At 40.7% G+C, this 13,523-nt stretch overlaps 1 protein-coding gene across 7 annotated transcripts in view; it reads right to left on the reverse strand.

Moving 5' to 3' along the window:
- The window catches only part of LOC128417303 (SITS-binding protein-like), a 42,962-nt gene extending 29,439 nt beyond the window's left edge, over window positions 1–13,523 (reverse strand). Inside the window, exons 1-5 of one of the 7 annotated variants that reach the window (XM_053395783.1) lie at window positions 7,530–8,006; window positions 7,072–7,187; window positions 5,455–5,613; window positions 3,576–3,646; window positions 949–1,393 (exon numbers count right to left, since the gene is read on the reverse strand). In XM_053395783.1, the coding sequence (XP_053251758.1) occupies window positions 949–1,344 (396 nt within the window). In that variant the 5' untranslated portion in view covers window positions 1,345–1,393; window positions 3,576–3,646; window positions 5,455–5,613; window positions 7,072–7,187; window positions 7,530–8,006. The other 6 variants (XM_053395765.1, XM_053395797.1, XM_053395791.1 and 3 more) reach the window with 6 other exon arrangements.

Raw genomic sequence — 13,523 nt, forward strand, 5'->3', positions numbered from 1 at the left:
ATTGTTCTAATTTCTTATATGTCAATAGGTCCACATAAATATTTTTTAACCTGTCTCAGATCCTGAGATGGTTGAGGCTGAAAAGCCAAGTGCAAGAATAAATAAATTTCTAGCTATTGCTGCAAAATCTTGTCCATAAAATGTGTTTAATGCTGACTCATAAACATATTTACTTGGAGGAAAATCCTACGCATTTCAATGGGATGTTTCATATGCCTGGGACTGCTGCCCAAATCCTATATTGTTGTAAGAATTTCATACATGCAGGAGACTCCAAAACACTCCTATCCAGCTTTCAGTATATCCAGAGAGAAACACAGTTCTTAGATTTCAATGCCGGCGCAGATAGATTTGTTACTTTCACAAGAATTATAAAGCACCCCCACCTCCTTTTTGGGAGCACAGAAAAAAAGCTGTTTTGAAGACTCCCGTTGTCATTCCATGATAAATAATAATAATAATAAGTTATGTCATGACTATGGTGGCAAGGGAACTTTCTTAGCTTGCAATTTTCAGAGACCGATATGATTTTAGGTATTACTTGGTTAATTTTTAGAAAGGTGGTTCTTCCACTCTCTGGTTATACACAACACTACAATGGTGCAGAGCTAGAACTGATTTTGGATTTAGCCCCCTGATTTACCTTTGTATTCTTGCAATTTTGTCTTTGTCTGCAGATATCTTGGTATTTGCCAAGGGATCCTGGAGATTCTTTTAGGGGGTTGAACATTTAGCTTAAAAAACCAGGATTTTCATAAATAGGCAACAAAAAAAATGCAAATCTACATTTACTGCAAGGACCAAGTTTAAGATGTCAATGCTTGTTTTGATTAGCATGGATATTACTGGAATCTTTATCAGTGTTGATGTTCACACTCTGTAAAGTTTGTTGGGAATGCGACATGAGCATAATATTTAGTGAAATAAACTGAGGCTGTAGTTAATTACCTTGATCTTAACCTGGCAGTGCAGAGGCGTCCAACCGATGCTGTAGCACTCCGTGTTGGAAGAAAGGCTGGACTCCAAGGAGATATTCAAATGTGCGGTGGCTTCCCAGGTGTAACAGAATTCCGTCTTGTTTATCCAACACAGATTCTTCATTAAAGGTACCTCCACATCTGAGAGTCTTCCCATGTGAATCTCCAGGAAAGTTTTGTCCTCACTCAGAGTCTGCAGGATGAGGGAATGAGCTTTTCTTTCCCAAATAAGACCACTGGCGTTCCCTTTCAGGATCCAATTTTTGTTTGGCTGATCCACCACTTGCCAGTAGATAATCCCAATGGTCATCACAAAGAACACAGCTACCCCAAGGCAGGCAATTGCTCCTTTCCAGGTCTCATTCATTTCCTTCAGCCCAGAATCCCACGTCACCTCTGGAACTGGAGTCGGGATCCTGGGACGATTGTGAGGCATTTTACTCACATGAAGAATATTTTTCCCCCCATATGATCTAGGAAGGACTCTCAAGGCACAGAGCTCTCCCCTTTTTAGAGCTTTGCAGGAAGCTCAGTTCAGATTTGATTCTTCCCCCCCTGCTGTCCATGAGTAACTTCGCACTATCCCTGCCCAGGGGAGGGAGAGAACAAAAAAGAAGTGGGGAAAGGTACAACTTTTCAAAGCTTTTCCCAGCACTTCTCACTGCATTACACTCAAAAGAGAGACTTAAGTCTGGGGAAGTGATTCTAGCCAGTTCTGCGCTAGAAGCCTACAAAATATAACTGCAAATGTGTGGTGTCAGATCCATTTGCCCCTGCCAGATTTGTCCTAGGTCCTTGAGCCATGACATTTCTTTGGCCTGTCCGACTGTGCCTAATCAGGAACTCTGTTCATAGCTTAATAGAAGCGCACGTACGGGGTGAGATCCTGGATCCTAGATGAGAGACAGCCTGCTCACAGAACAGGTAAGTGGGAAGCATCTGTGTTATAATAAACGACAAACTGTCAATCCAGCTCCACTTCTGGGTTTGGACTCAACCTTTTGAAGCCCCCAAAACCATAATAGGGACCCACAGGCGACCAGCCCACTTTGAAAGCATCATTAAAGCTTATTAGCCCTGAATTGGGTTGCCAAATCAAAATTAAAAGCCAGGAGCCTGAAATAATAAATGTCTTATTATATTCTGTTGAGCTGTCACAGTTTTGAAGAGTGTTAATCATAAATCTTTGATGATGTAAATAAGCATGGGGTCGAATTGAATTTTAACATTTACATTAGTGAGGGCTTGAGTCTTTGAACAGGATACTTTACAGATGATAGATGTCACGGTGTTACATTATGCACAATAGATACCTTTATGTACTGGTATTTGGTCTTCTTGGCTCTGGTCAGATTTCACACAGAGTGCATTAAACACTCTCTATTATTTTTAGGGGCCGTGCAGTGCAATCTTATGCATGTTTACTCAGAAGCAAGTTTAACAGGGATTACTCCTTGATAAATCTGTTTTAGGATGGCAGCTTAATTTAAATTATTTTCTAATGAAGAACAGACCCCCACATACACATACTCTCACTCTTTTTAACCACTTCTTAATTTTAAAAGACAGAGGCAGAACCTTTAGCTCTTGGAGCTCTTTTGCAAAGGGAAAAATATTTACTTAAAATATTCCATTTAACCCCAACAAAGATCAGCTTTTCATTAATATAAACCAGATAAGCTCAAGTTAAAGAGCTATACTGGTTACACAACAAAGAACACAATTAATTCTCTTTCCAAATGTTATTTTTCTACATCAAAGTTCTGGGAAGGACATATAGATCTGGACTAGTTTTCATTTGCTTTCAGGTAGAGCTTAGAAAATAGTTTTGGCACATACACTACCATCTCCTAAAGAGAGTAGGGTTTGCCAAAGGGGATGCTTCTTCCTCCACAAGCACTGTTTTCAAAATAAATCAAGGCAAGAATGGCACAATAAAAACCAGCAGCTTTAAATGTGGTGGAGTTTTATAACTTCACATATCTCTTTAACCTGCCAGAACCAGGACTGACAAACATCTGAACTGGGCAGTTCCAAGTCCCATATTCATGGAAGTCATTTAGAGTGTTCTATCACAACTTGTTTCCACTCTGTGGCCTCATAAACACAATTCGCAGTTCAAACATCACATCAAACAATAATTTGAAGCAAACTATACTCTAATGTGTAGAACCCTGCTCAAAAGTTCCAGTGGCATTCCTGCGCTTGCTACCGTCATGCTATAGATGAAAGAAGCTCAAGTCTGGTTTGTTGGGATGTCTGAACCCAGGCTTGTGACTTGTTTCTCCAAACAAAACATAAGTGGTAAACCAAGAACCAACTTTGGCTACCACTCACGATTTGGAAGAAATAAACCATGAGTCTGGATTTCAACAACATGACAAGACATTTTGTTTTGTCCATGGCACAGAAGCAGGGGAGGAGCACCCCAGAAACTGCTAAGCAATGTGCACCAGCATGCTGGCCATTTACATGAATGCAGTTTGCTTTTCGAAGCATGCAAAAACATGGATCAGATTGCATTGCTAGTATACAAATGAACTATATGCTTACTTAATCCACAGAAGTTTAAAATCAGTCCCAGAGCAATTGACTCACCTGAAACTGAAGGGACACAATTAAGGTTCCAGAGCAGCGATTTGGCATTGTTTCCAGAGCTAACTGGATTCCTGCGGCGGGAGGAAATAGCACTTGATTAGTGGGTGATATCATGGTACAACAGCTAAAGGGCCAGTAAGTGCAAATAAGGATTAAGGAAATACGACAAAGCAGACTTTGAGTCTGAAACATAATGCAAAGCCATCCAGAAAGTCTTATTGACCCCAAATGGTTCTGATCCATGTGTCAGTGTGAACTAGTCATAAACTTAGTCTAAAGGGGGGGGGGACGGGGGGCGGACTATATTTTGAAAAAATATATATGAACGAATTCCTGTGCCCCACAAATAACCCAGAGATGCATTTTAAATAAAAGCACACATTCTACTCATGTAAAAACACCAGGCAGGCCCCACAAATAACCCAGAGATGCATTTTAAATAAAAGGACACATTCTAGTCATGTAAAAACACACTGATTCCCGGACCATCCACGGGCCAGATTTAGAAGGCAATTGGGCCGGATCCGGTCCAATTTGCCTACCCATGGTTAAGAGTAAAAGAAAAAGGACAAGGCCCAGCTGTTTACAAGGAACTTGAAGGCTTTTATTGAGTGTTTTAACAATAAAAATCATTGCTGTCTGATATATAAATGTGTTTTTGTTTGTTATGAATGCATTGGATTCTTCTCATCTCTCATAAACAATAAGACTAAATTGTGGCTTTAAGGAAGCCAGCTATCTCCATTCAATTTCCTACTCTTCCTCTAAGTAGCTTAGGGAAGTGAACATGTTTCTCCCATCACCTCCACCACGCCTGCTTATCCTCACAACAACCCTGTGCAGAACCCAATGTAGTCCGTCAACACAAGGATTTCTGCTTGTGCAATGGAACATTTTCCCCCTCTCCTCCCCCTGTGCACCCCCTAAATCTGTTCTAGGGGCTCCCTCCCCCTAATCCTCTGGAACAGGTTTGGCGAGGCCACCAGGCATGCATGGGGAGAGGGGGAAGTTCCATTGTGCAAAAAAATACTTGTGCTGGTGGGACAAGGTAGTTGAATGCTGGCCCATAAGGTAGGCTAGGCTCAAAAAGACTCACCCAAGATCACCCAAAGAGCTTCATGAGTGAGTATGGATCAGAACCCAGGACTCCCGGGTCCTAGTCTGCCACTATAACAACTCCACCATACCGTCTCTCAGATTATTGGACAGGTAGGTTTGTGGGAATTATTTTTGTTTGTTTGTTACTACGGTGCGTATTTTTGTGTTTGTATATTGTAAACCACTCTGTGATCCTCAGGTGAAGGGTGGTAATTTAATAAATAGTAAAATAAATAAATGAAAAGGTACAGTAGTTCTGAAGGTACTTGATGTCTTCAAGACAGTCAGGCAGGTTTGCATCTGAGAATGTGAAAGTTCTTAGTAATGGAAATAGTTCTAGAACTGTAACTCCTGAAGAAAGTCTTTAGAAAAGTGCCCAGCAATAATAATAAAAAATGAATTAATCCACTTTAGGGTTAAAATGAGAAAAGATTGGTCATTAGAGTTGACTAGACAATCAGATGGACAAATCATCTGACCTAGTGTAAGGTAGTCTTTTATGTTCCTATTAATTTTTTTCTAATATTGTGAATGTTTTTTTAAAAAATAATTGAAAGTTGGTGTGTGTGTGTGTTCCTCATCATAATTATTACAGTGATAATTATTGTTAAGGGAAAGTGGTTATTAGCACATCCTGACTATAGACAATTGGATACAGAGATGGAAAAAATTAACACTTCTTTCTCTGCATTCTGTGGTGTAACAACAAATAATTAAGAAGGAAACATTACCAGATTACTCCAGTTTCAATTAAATAGACTTCTAGTAAAATAAATCTTACCTTATTTTTGTAAGCTGTTGGAAGATCAGCAATTTCACCTAGCAGAAGCCAAAAGCTACGGTAAAAAATACAAAGCAGTAGATGTGACTGTTCCTCAGACAGATTGGTTCTGTGTAATCCAAGGCTTCTAAAATACTGCTTGCAAAAATCTTGGAAAAGCTGTTGAAGAAAAACAGGAGGTTAGTGCTGATCTCAGAGCAAAATGCATCAACAACAGCTGTGGGTGGATACCATTGAACAATTGTGCGTTCAAAGTGATGATGCCATGTGGTGACATCCTAAAGGTTGCCATGATGATGTCATCCTGATCCAGACATCAGAGCAGCAGACCCAAGACAAAACCCAGTCATCCAAGCTAGTCAGATATGGTATAACTCGTTTTATGCATCCCAGTAAACTAATCAGAAATAACACACAGTCAAAGAACAGGCAAGATTGCACCAATTTACTGAGGTACGATAACTACTCTGTAGTTAAGTGATTGTGTATTGTTATTCAATGACATTTCTACTTGTGTAGAGTTGCAAGTCTATATGTGTATTTATATGCACATAATTGCAAGATTTCTAGTGGATGAAACCCATGGTAGTGGTAGCTATGTTTTATGAATCTTTATGAGGTTGGACCCAGCTGAAGTATTGTTGACAAGCCCTTTGAAAGGCAGAACAAATTTATCAAAGGTGAGTGGTAGAGCACACACGTTCCAAGCAGGTTCAATCTCCATCATATTCAGGTTGGGCCCAGGGAGACTATTGCCTGAAACCCTAGAAAGCCTTTGCCAGTCAATGCAGCTAGGTGGACTAATGGTCAACATAAGGCAGTTTCCAATGTTCCTGTGACTGTTTGAATAATACGTCAAAAGCATAGATAGAGTGCTTGATAGAAATATTCTCAGGACCCAGTGATTCTGGGGTGTCCTTAGCAAGTCAAGCTCTTCCAACATCTAGTTTTAGGACCAATTCTTTGGTTTGAGTTGCTGCTCTCAGATGACAACATTGACCATGCTACAGGGAACATGGCACTTAAGCTGAACGTTTGGATCCTTCATTTACCTTTTTCTCTCATCCTACAAATGACAAAAGCTGCTACAGTGACCAGATATGTAACTTAACATACACATGTCAGAAGTATTGCAGTAATTAAAAAAAATTAAAAGAGTTAACTACACCCCAAACATAAACAAGCAAAAGCACTGGGGAAAGGCATCTAGTTGGCCCTTTTACAAACAAAAGGTGAATCATTTTCCAGGAACAATAATAATAATTTAACTTTTTTCATAATAATTTAACAAAAGTAACCTGAAGCAATGTACAAGACAAACATTAAAACCAAGTATAAAAATGAGCAAAAAAACAAGCTAAAATGCTTATTGGTAATATGTATAAAAGGGCAGATTCAATTCAACCCACTCCAATAAATAGATGAGCAAAAGAATTGGCTGCAAATATACTTAAGTGTCCTTTAAATTAATGGCCAAAAGCCTGGGCAATTTTTATTTTTTGCCTGGCACCTAAAAACAGAAAGTGAACCTGCCAGAAATGCCTCCCTGGGGAAAGCATTTCACAAATGGGAAGCCACCACAGAAAATGTAGGTTCTCATCTTGCAACCCTTCACACCTCATTTGGAGGAGGTTACATGGAGAAGAGCCTCAGATGATGAACACAGGAGCCAGATGATAAATTCAGGGGGAAGGCTTGTTCAGAATGGTGCAAGTTATTCCTTTTGTTGTTCCCTGTAGAATAATAAAATTGATTCTGTAGAATAGGGACCCTGAGGTTCATCTAGTCCAATCCCTTTCAGTGTAGGAATCTCAACTAAAGCATCCATGACAGATGGCCATCCAACCTCTGCTTAAAAACATCTAATGAAGGGGAGTCCACTATCTTCCAAGAGGGTCTGTCCAACTGTCGAACAGCTCTTACCATCAGAAAATTCTTCCTGCTATTTAGTCAGAATCTCATTTCTTGTAACTTAAATCCATATGTTCAAATCCTACGCTTTGGAGAAGAAAACAAGCTTGCTTCAGCTTTGGATTTCCAAGTCCTATATTCCTAGAAAGCTGTGTTTCACTTACATTCTAGAGTGGTGCTCATTGAAAGTGAGGTATGTCCTCAGGTTCATCTAAAACTCTGAATTATCTCACTGTTGCCATCTGTTCATTCCAACACCTGATGCTTGCTATTTCAAAGACTGCAGGTTTTGAGAGAAGTAGTTGGGGTTCTCCCCTCCATCTCCCCTTTCAGGAAGCTCTAAGCTTTTAAGGGTTTCAACAGCAGATTGCCTCAGGCTCAAACCCCATATTCTTCAAAAGCAGTATAATGGAATCCCCTTAGAACTGCCCGTTAATAGTTACAGGGCTTAGCACACAAGGAACCAGAGTCAGACATAAAACATGAAAACAGAAGGGAAAATTATAACTCAAAGGCACGAAAGCTCGTCGTATCAGATTTAACTCATGATAAATACATTTAAAGGGCCTGCTCCTTAATCCACACGGATGCTGAGGCCAGGCGTACAGCAACTGGCCAATAAAGCCTGCCTTGTAAACATTCCTGCCTTTACTACCTTCTGTGTTGCTTTCCCCTTTCAACTAATTTCATCATCCCTAAGTAGCCAAGGAGACCCCCAGTTCCTGATGCTCCAAACTGGATTTGATAGAGAAATGCAGGCCAGGATTTAAATTAGCAGAACTGCAATGAATCAAATTGGTGCTCGTGCTGGAACTCTAGATTCAGAGGCTGCAGTCCTGCCTGCAGTTAGGCTACCTAAATCCCATTAAAGCAGTTGGGAGCAACAGGCTGTGTGTGTAGGCCTGGTAGCCATAGTCATCTGCATGTCATATAAGGTGTTCAGAGCAGGAAGACTTATTGCTGCTAACCCACATGCTGAAAGCTGTATTTAATATTTAGTTCTGGATAAATGTGCACATAAAATCAGCTTGATTCCCAGCAGTTCCTCCTCTACTTACTACATGCCAAGCCCTGGGTTCATTATTATTATTGGCATTTGTCATTTATCATTATGGGAAAGGACACCTGAGAGCAAAAGACAGGAGCAAAAGACAAACTGAAAATGATAACCAATATCTCAAAAGTTAGAGGCACCACCCTCAGTGAAGGCACTAACTAATTAATCCAAACAAGTCCTTTAAAAAGGTAGTAGTATGATTGTCTGTTGCTGGGGGATCATGAACAAGAGAGGGCCTTGTGCTCCCGTTCTGCTTTTAGGCCTCTCATAGGCATCTGGTTGGCCATGTGGGGAAAGAGGATGGGACTTTCGTTTGATCTTTCAAATCTCTTCCAAACAGTGAGATGAACAGAAGTCCTGAACAGAATATGCTTCAGGTGAGGGAGGGAGTGGGAAAAGTTGTACATTTGGGAGTGGGGCTTGTAAGGGTTGCCATTTTTTGCCAAAGCTGTTGAGCTTTTTTTAGTCTTGCCCAGTTGAGTTTTTGAGCTATTTTTAATGATAGCTACACTTCCGGCAAAAACTTCCAAGGAGGGTACAAAGGGGAGTTGATGTGGGGTGTGACCTAGGGAGAGGAGTGTGGCTGAGGAGGGAGGGTAGACTGGTGAAAGTCCTGAGAGCCACACTGAGGAAGAGAAAAATAAGCTGTATGAGCTGCCTTCCTCTTGCTCTGCCATCGGACAGCCCATTGTTTACAGTACAGGAGTCTTTGTTGAGTTGTGCATGGATTTTCCTGGGGTCTGCAATGCCCTACAAATGTTCTTACAAAGTATATCTGATTCCTGATAACTTACTGAGCAATGCCTGTGTGGAGCATGAAGGCACCTTTAGAAGTCTTGAGAGAGAGAAAGAGAAGTTCTTTCCCGCATGCAAAACCGCAGCTTCTTATCCCAAGAAAAGCATTGGGCCGACTGCAGAGAGAGCAGACATGCTGAGTTTAGAGGGATAAATAAAAAGACCTAATTGCATAGTTTGGCTAAGTAGTGGATAGAATAGGACTGGACAAATATGCAAAGGGTACATAAATACGAAGAAGGGAAAGGCATTCTTTTGCTGTGATATTTTAGTAATATATAATGAAAAGGTCTTCAAGTAGCAATAAGAAACAGTGAAATTTAAGTAGGATGTCAGAGAACAATAGATGAGCAGGTAAAATAATAAGCCTTTATACTACGGAAAATCTACAGAAATACCTGGATAAATCATACTAGGGAAGATACTCCTCCTATGGCTTGCAGGGGCCCTCTAGATGATGATGATGATGATGATGATGATGATGATGATGATTAATTGAATTTATATACTGCCCTATACCCAGGGGTCTCAGGGCGGTTCACAGAATAAATAGATGTCCCTTTTATTTTGCATTCATTATGATTTGTGCTCATGATAATAGTGGGGTGGTTATATGTAATCTGATTTAGGGCCCCTCCAGGCTGCTGTTTTGGCCAGGTCATTCAACACATCATTCAACTTTTCTGCAATGCTTCCCCAAAGTTTATTGCATTATTGCTGTCTGTATGGGATAACCAGCCACATATAACTAACATGCTTAAGTCTAAAGGTAAAGGTAAAGGGACCCCTGACCATTAGGTCCAGTCGTGACCGACTATGGGGTTGCGGCGCTCATCTCACTTTATTGGCTGAGGGAGCCAGCGTACAGCTTCCGGGTCATGTGGCCAGCATGACTAAGCCGCTTCTGGCGAAATCAGAGCAGTGCACGGAAATGCCATTTACCTTCCCGCCGGAGCAGTACCTATTTATCTACTTGCACTTTGACATGCTTTCGAACTGCTAGGTTGGCAGGAGCAGGGACCGAGCAACGGGAGCTCACCCCGTCGCGGGGATTCAAACCACCGACCTTCTGATCAGCAAGCCCTAGGCTCTGTGGTTTAACCACAGCGCCACCAGTGTCCCAAGTCTAATCAATGCATTAATTCCATAGAGTGAGCTGTCCTGCCAGGCTTAGCTATGCCCACTTCTCTTACTTTGAGAGGAAATAGGTAATCAGGCCTAGTGTTCTCCCCCAGTCCAGCTGATAACCTCAGTGTGTGAAGAGGCTAAGTTGGTTGCACCAGCTGAGCTGCATGGCTCTAACAAACCTCTCCTGGGTTTAGGAACTGTCACCACTTTGCAACTAAGCCAGGGAAGAAGATATATTTCCCTTTCAATGACTGGTTATGATTGGAAAGTCATTCAGCTAGAGCTGTTGGTTCTACGATGATTCCTCATTAGGAATCCATTAGGGAGCCACTCATTAGGGAACCATTTTCAGTCTGTATGTTGGGCCTAAATGTCTCTTCTCATCCCTAATCCAGCTCTTATCCCTCTGAAACACATTCACCCTGAGGGCAGGGGTGGGGGAGTAAGAATATTTTCCTTACCCATGATAAATTGCAGCATGCTCAAAATGGCACTTCATCTTATTATATTTTCCTTGAATGGTCTTCTGTGTTTACCTTCTGTGGCCAAGAAAAATGGCTTTCCTTTGACCTGACTAAGGAAAAACATTTTGTGCATTTCTCTTATTTCTTAGAGTGGGGCCTGCCTTCTCTTTCAGTCTCATCTCGTATTTATCTTGGATAAAATCAGACATATCTTCTTTAAGATGTGATTGTTCACGTGCCATCATTATATTCTTAATTCTCACGCAGCTATATAACAAAGTGTTTCCCATACACTCTTATATTGTCACTATTGTTTTTTCTGAGGGTTTCCTTTACTCATGTCTCTCTCAGATATGTTTTATGGTTAATAGCAGTTACAAAATGCTTATGAGCTAACAGATTCTGAACTACATTTACCATAATTCATCACGACTATTTGGCTACAATCTAATCATAGTCTTAAAACAACAGTAAAAAAAAAGGTCCACAGAGATTTGGGCAAATGGTGCCTGTCATTGGTTCACCAACAAAATATGTCAAACTGGTGCTTCTGCTGCCTGCTCCATAGATATATAGCATTGACTTTTTAGCTTGATATGCCCCATTAGTAGGCTGACACACTAGGTAAAAAACAAAACAAAACAAGAAAACCTCCATGTGAAATTAAAACATTTATTTCCAATATATTTTTGTAACTTATTCACAAACACATTTTCCCTCAAGCCCCATGACCTTCTAGATTGCCTCACTATGCAAAACAGCAACAGTTCTTCATTACCAGCCCTTAGATCTAATGGCATCTTCCTCTACAGGGCCATGCCAATAATTATTATAAATAAGGCCAATTTAAACAGCTTGGAACCGCTGGCTGCATGTGAGGGCTTATCCACACTTACCTTTCCTCTGTGCTTGGTCTGTGCTTTAAAGCTGTGTGTGGAAGCAGCTCCCTCTTTTTTTTTGCTCTGAATCTGCTCTTTAAACTCAATCAGAGTAAACAGCAATCTGCTTAAAACCCAAATTGATGTTTGTTCCAAATGAGTGCTAAAGAGTGGGGAAAACTCTGGGGCAAAAACACACACACCCCAAACCCACCCTCAGGCATGGGGCTTTTAAGTACAGACCTATGCCTGGAAAGAGCAGGGGGAAAGGTAAGTGTGGATAAGACCGAGGTGATGTAGCTCTCCATTCATGTGTTGTTTCTAATGGTCATTGGAGACCTCTGGATAGTCACTGAGCATTTCTGATTTAGAAGCCTGCCCTTTGGCTGTCTCCCAAGGGTTGTGGTGTTAGCTTTTTCTGTGAGAATGTTAGCTCTCAAGATTTCACACCAGTTTTATTTTTAAAATGGGAGGAGGGTTTGACAGGTGCGCTGAAGAGCAGCAGAATGTACAAAAAAGGGGAGATATAACTTAATTTATTGTAATAGGCTCGGTGTTGTGAGAAAGAAATGGGAACTTGCTGGTGTGCATGTTTTCAGATATTTTACATTCCTCCTCCACATTGAAAGCCTGACATAATTTTTTTTTAAAGAGAGAACATGATGTCCCTCATTATGCCTCATCAGTTTTCAGCACAAATAAATACATGAGAATGAAATACTAATGCCTTGCAGGGAAGAAGAAAAAAACCAGCCTGGCCAAATCACAGAACCCTAGATAAGTGCTGAAACAGCTTCTTTGTACATGGGCACATTGTTTTAGTGCTCGTCCAATGCCTGATTTTTCAAGGCATGTCAACGTTTTAGCATTGTACCCAACCCCACCATTGCTTCATCATGTGGAGAACTTTGCATTTGGCTCCCATCCAGCTTTGTGTAAATCAGCCTTGAATGTTGTTGCCATTCATTGGCTTCTGATGCTTATCCATTCGTTTTAATGCTGTTTTTAATTTAATGCAAATCACTGAAACTCATGGGGTATTGTACTCCTTCTGCCTCTTTAAAATGTTCCAGTTGAACCCTCATGGCCAAGTCTGACACAAGACTGCTCACACGATGGTGGCTGGAGCAGATCTAGTCACTATATCTATGTGGCAAAAGCTATATATTCATACTGTTCGCCCCATTTCTCTGAGCAATGTTCCAGGGGTGCAGCACTTACCTGGGTTTGTTCCCCTTCTGAAAGATGACAAGGAGGTTTATAGGCATTTTATAGTGTTGTCATTGATTTCCAAATATTCAGGTTGAAACTATACAGTTTCAAAATAATTTTCTAAATACGATCGTTCCATCAACACTGCTAGTGTGAAAAAGATTATTGAAAAAGATGCTTTATACCAAAATGTATTGCAAGAAATTATGTTCTCTCTCTCTCTCTCTCTCTCTCTCTCTCTCTCTCTCTCTCTTACATACACACACACACACACACACACACACACACACACAGAGAGAGAGAGACAGACAGACAGACAGACAGACAGACAGACAGACAGACAAAATGGTCTCACCACCCATAGGGTTTATGTACATTAAAGTGTCATCATTTGTAATGCATCATTTAATTTCTACACAAATTCAGTTTTGATAGTCTACTTTGTGTACAGCCACTTTATTTTCTATACTGAAACAACAAATAGTCTATCCCAGCACTACAGTGCAGAAAAATGATAAACTTGCCTTTCTCCTAACCTCCTGGTTTAGCAACACCACCTGCTGGAGCACAGAAGTCATAGAAATGTCCTCAAATCTCTTTGTGAATCCAGGAATATTACTTGGG

The sequence above is a fragment of the Podarcis raffonei genome, chromosome 1 (assembly GCF_027172205.1).
Source record: "Podarcis raffonei isolate rPodRaf1 chromosome 1, rPodRaf1.pri, whole genome shotgun sequence".
Classification (NCBI taxonomy): Eukaryota; Metazoa; Chordata; class Lepidosauria; order Squamata; family Lacertidae; genus Podarcis; species Podarcis raffonei.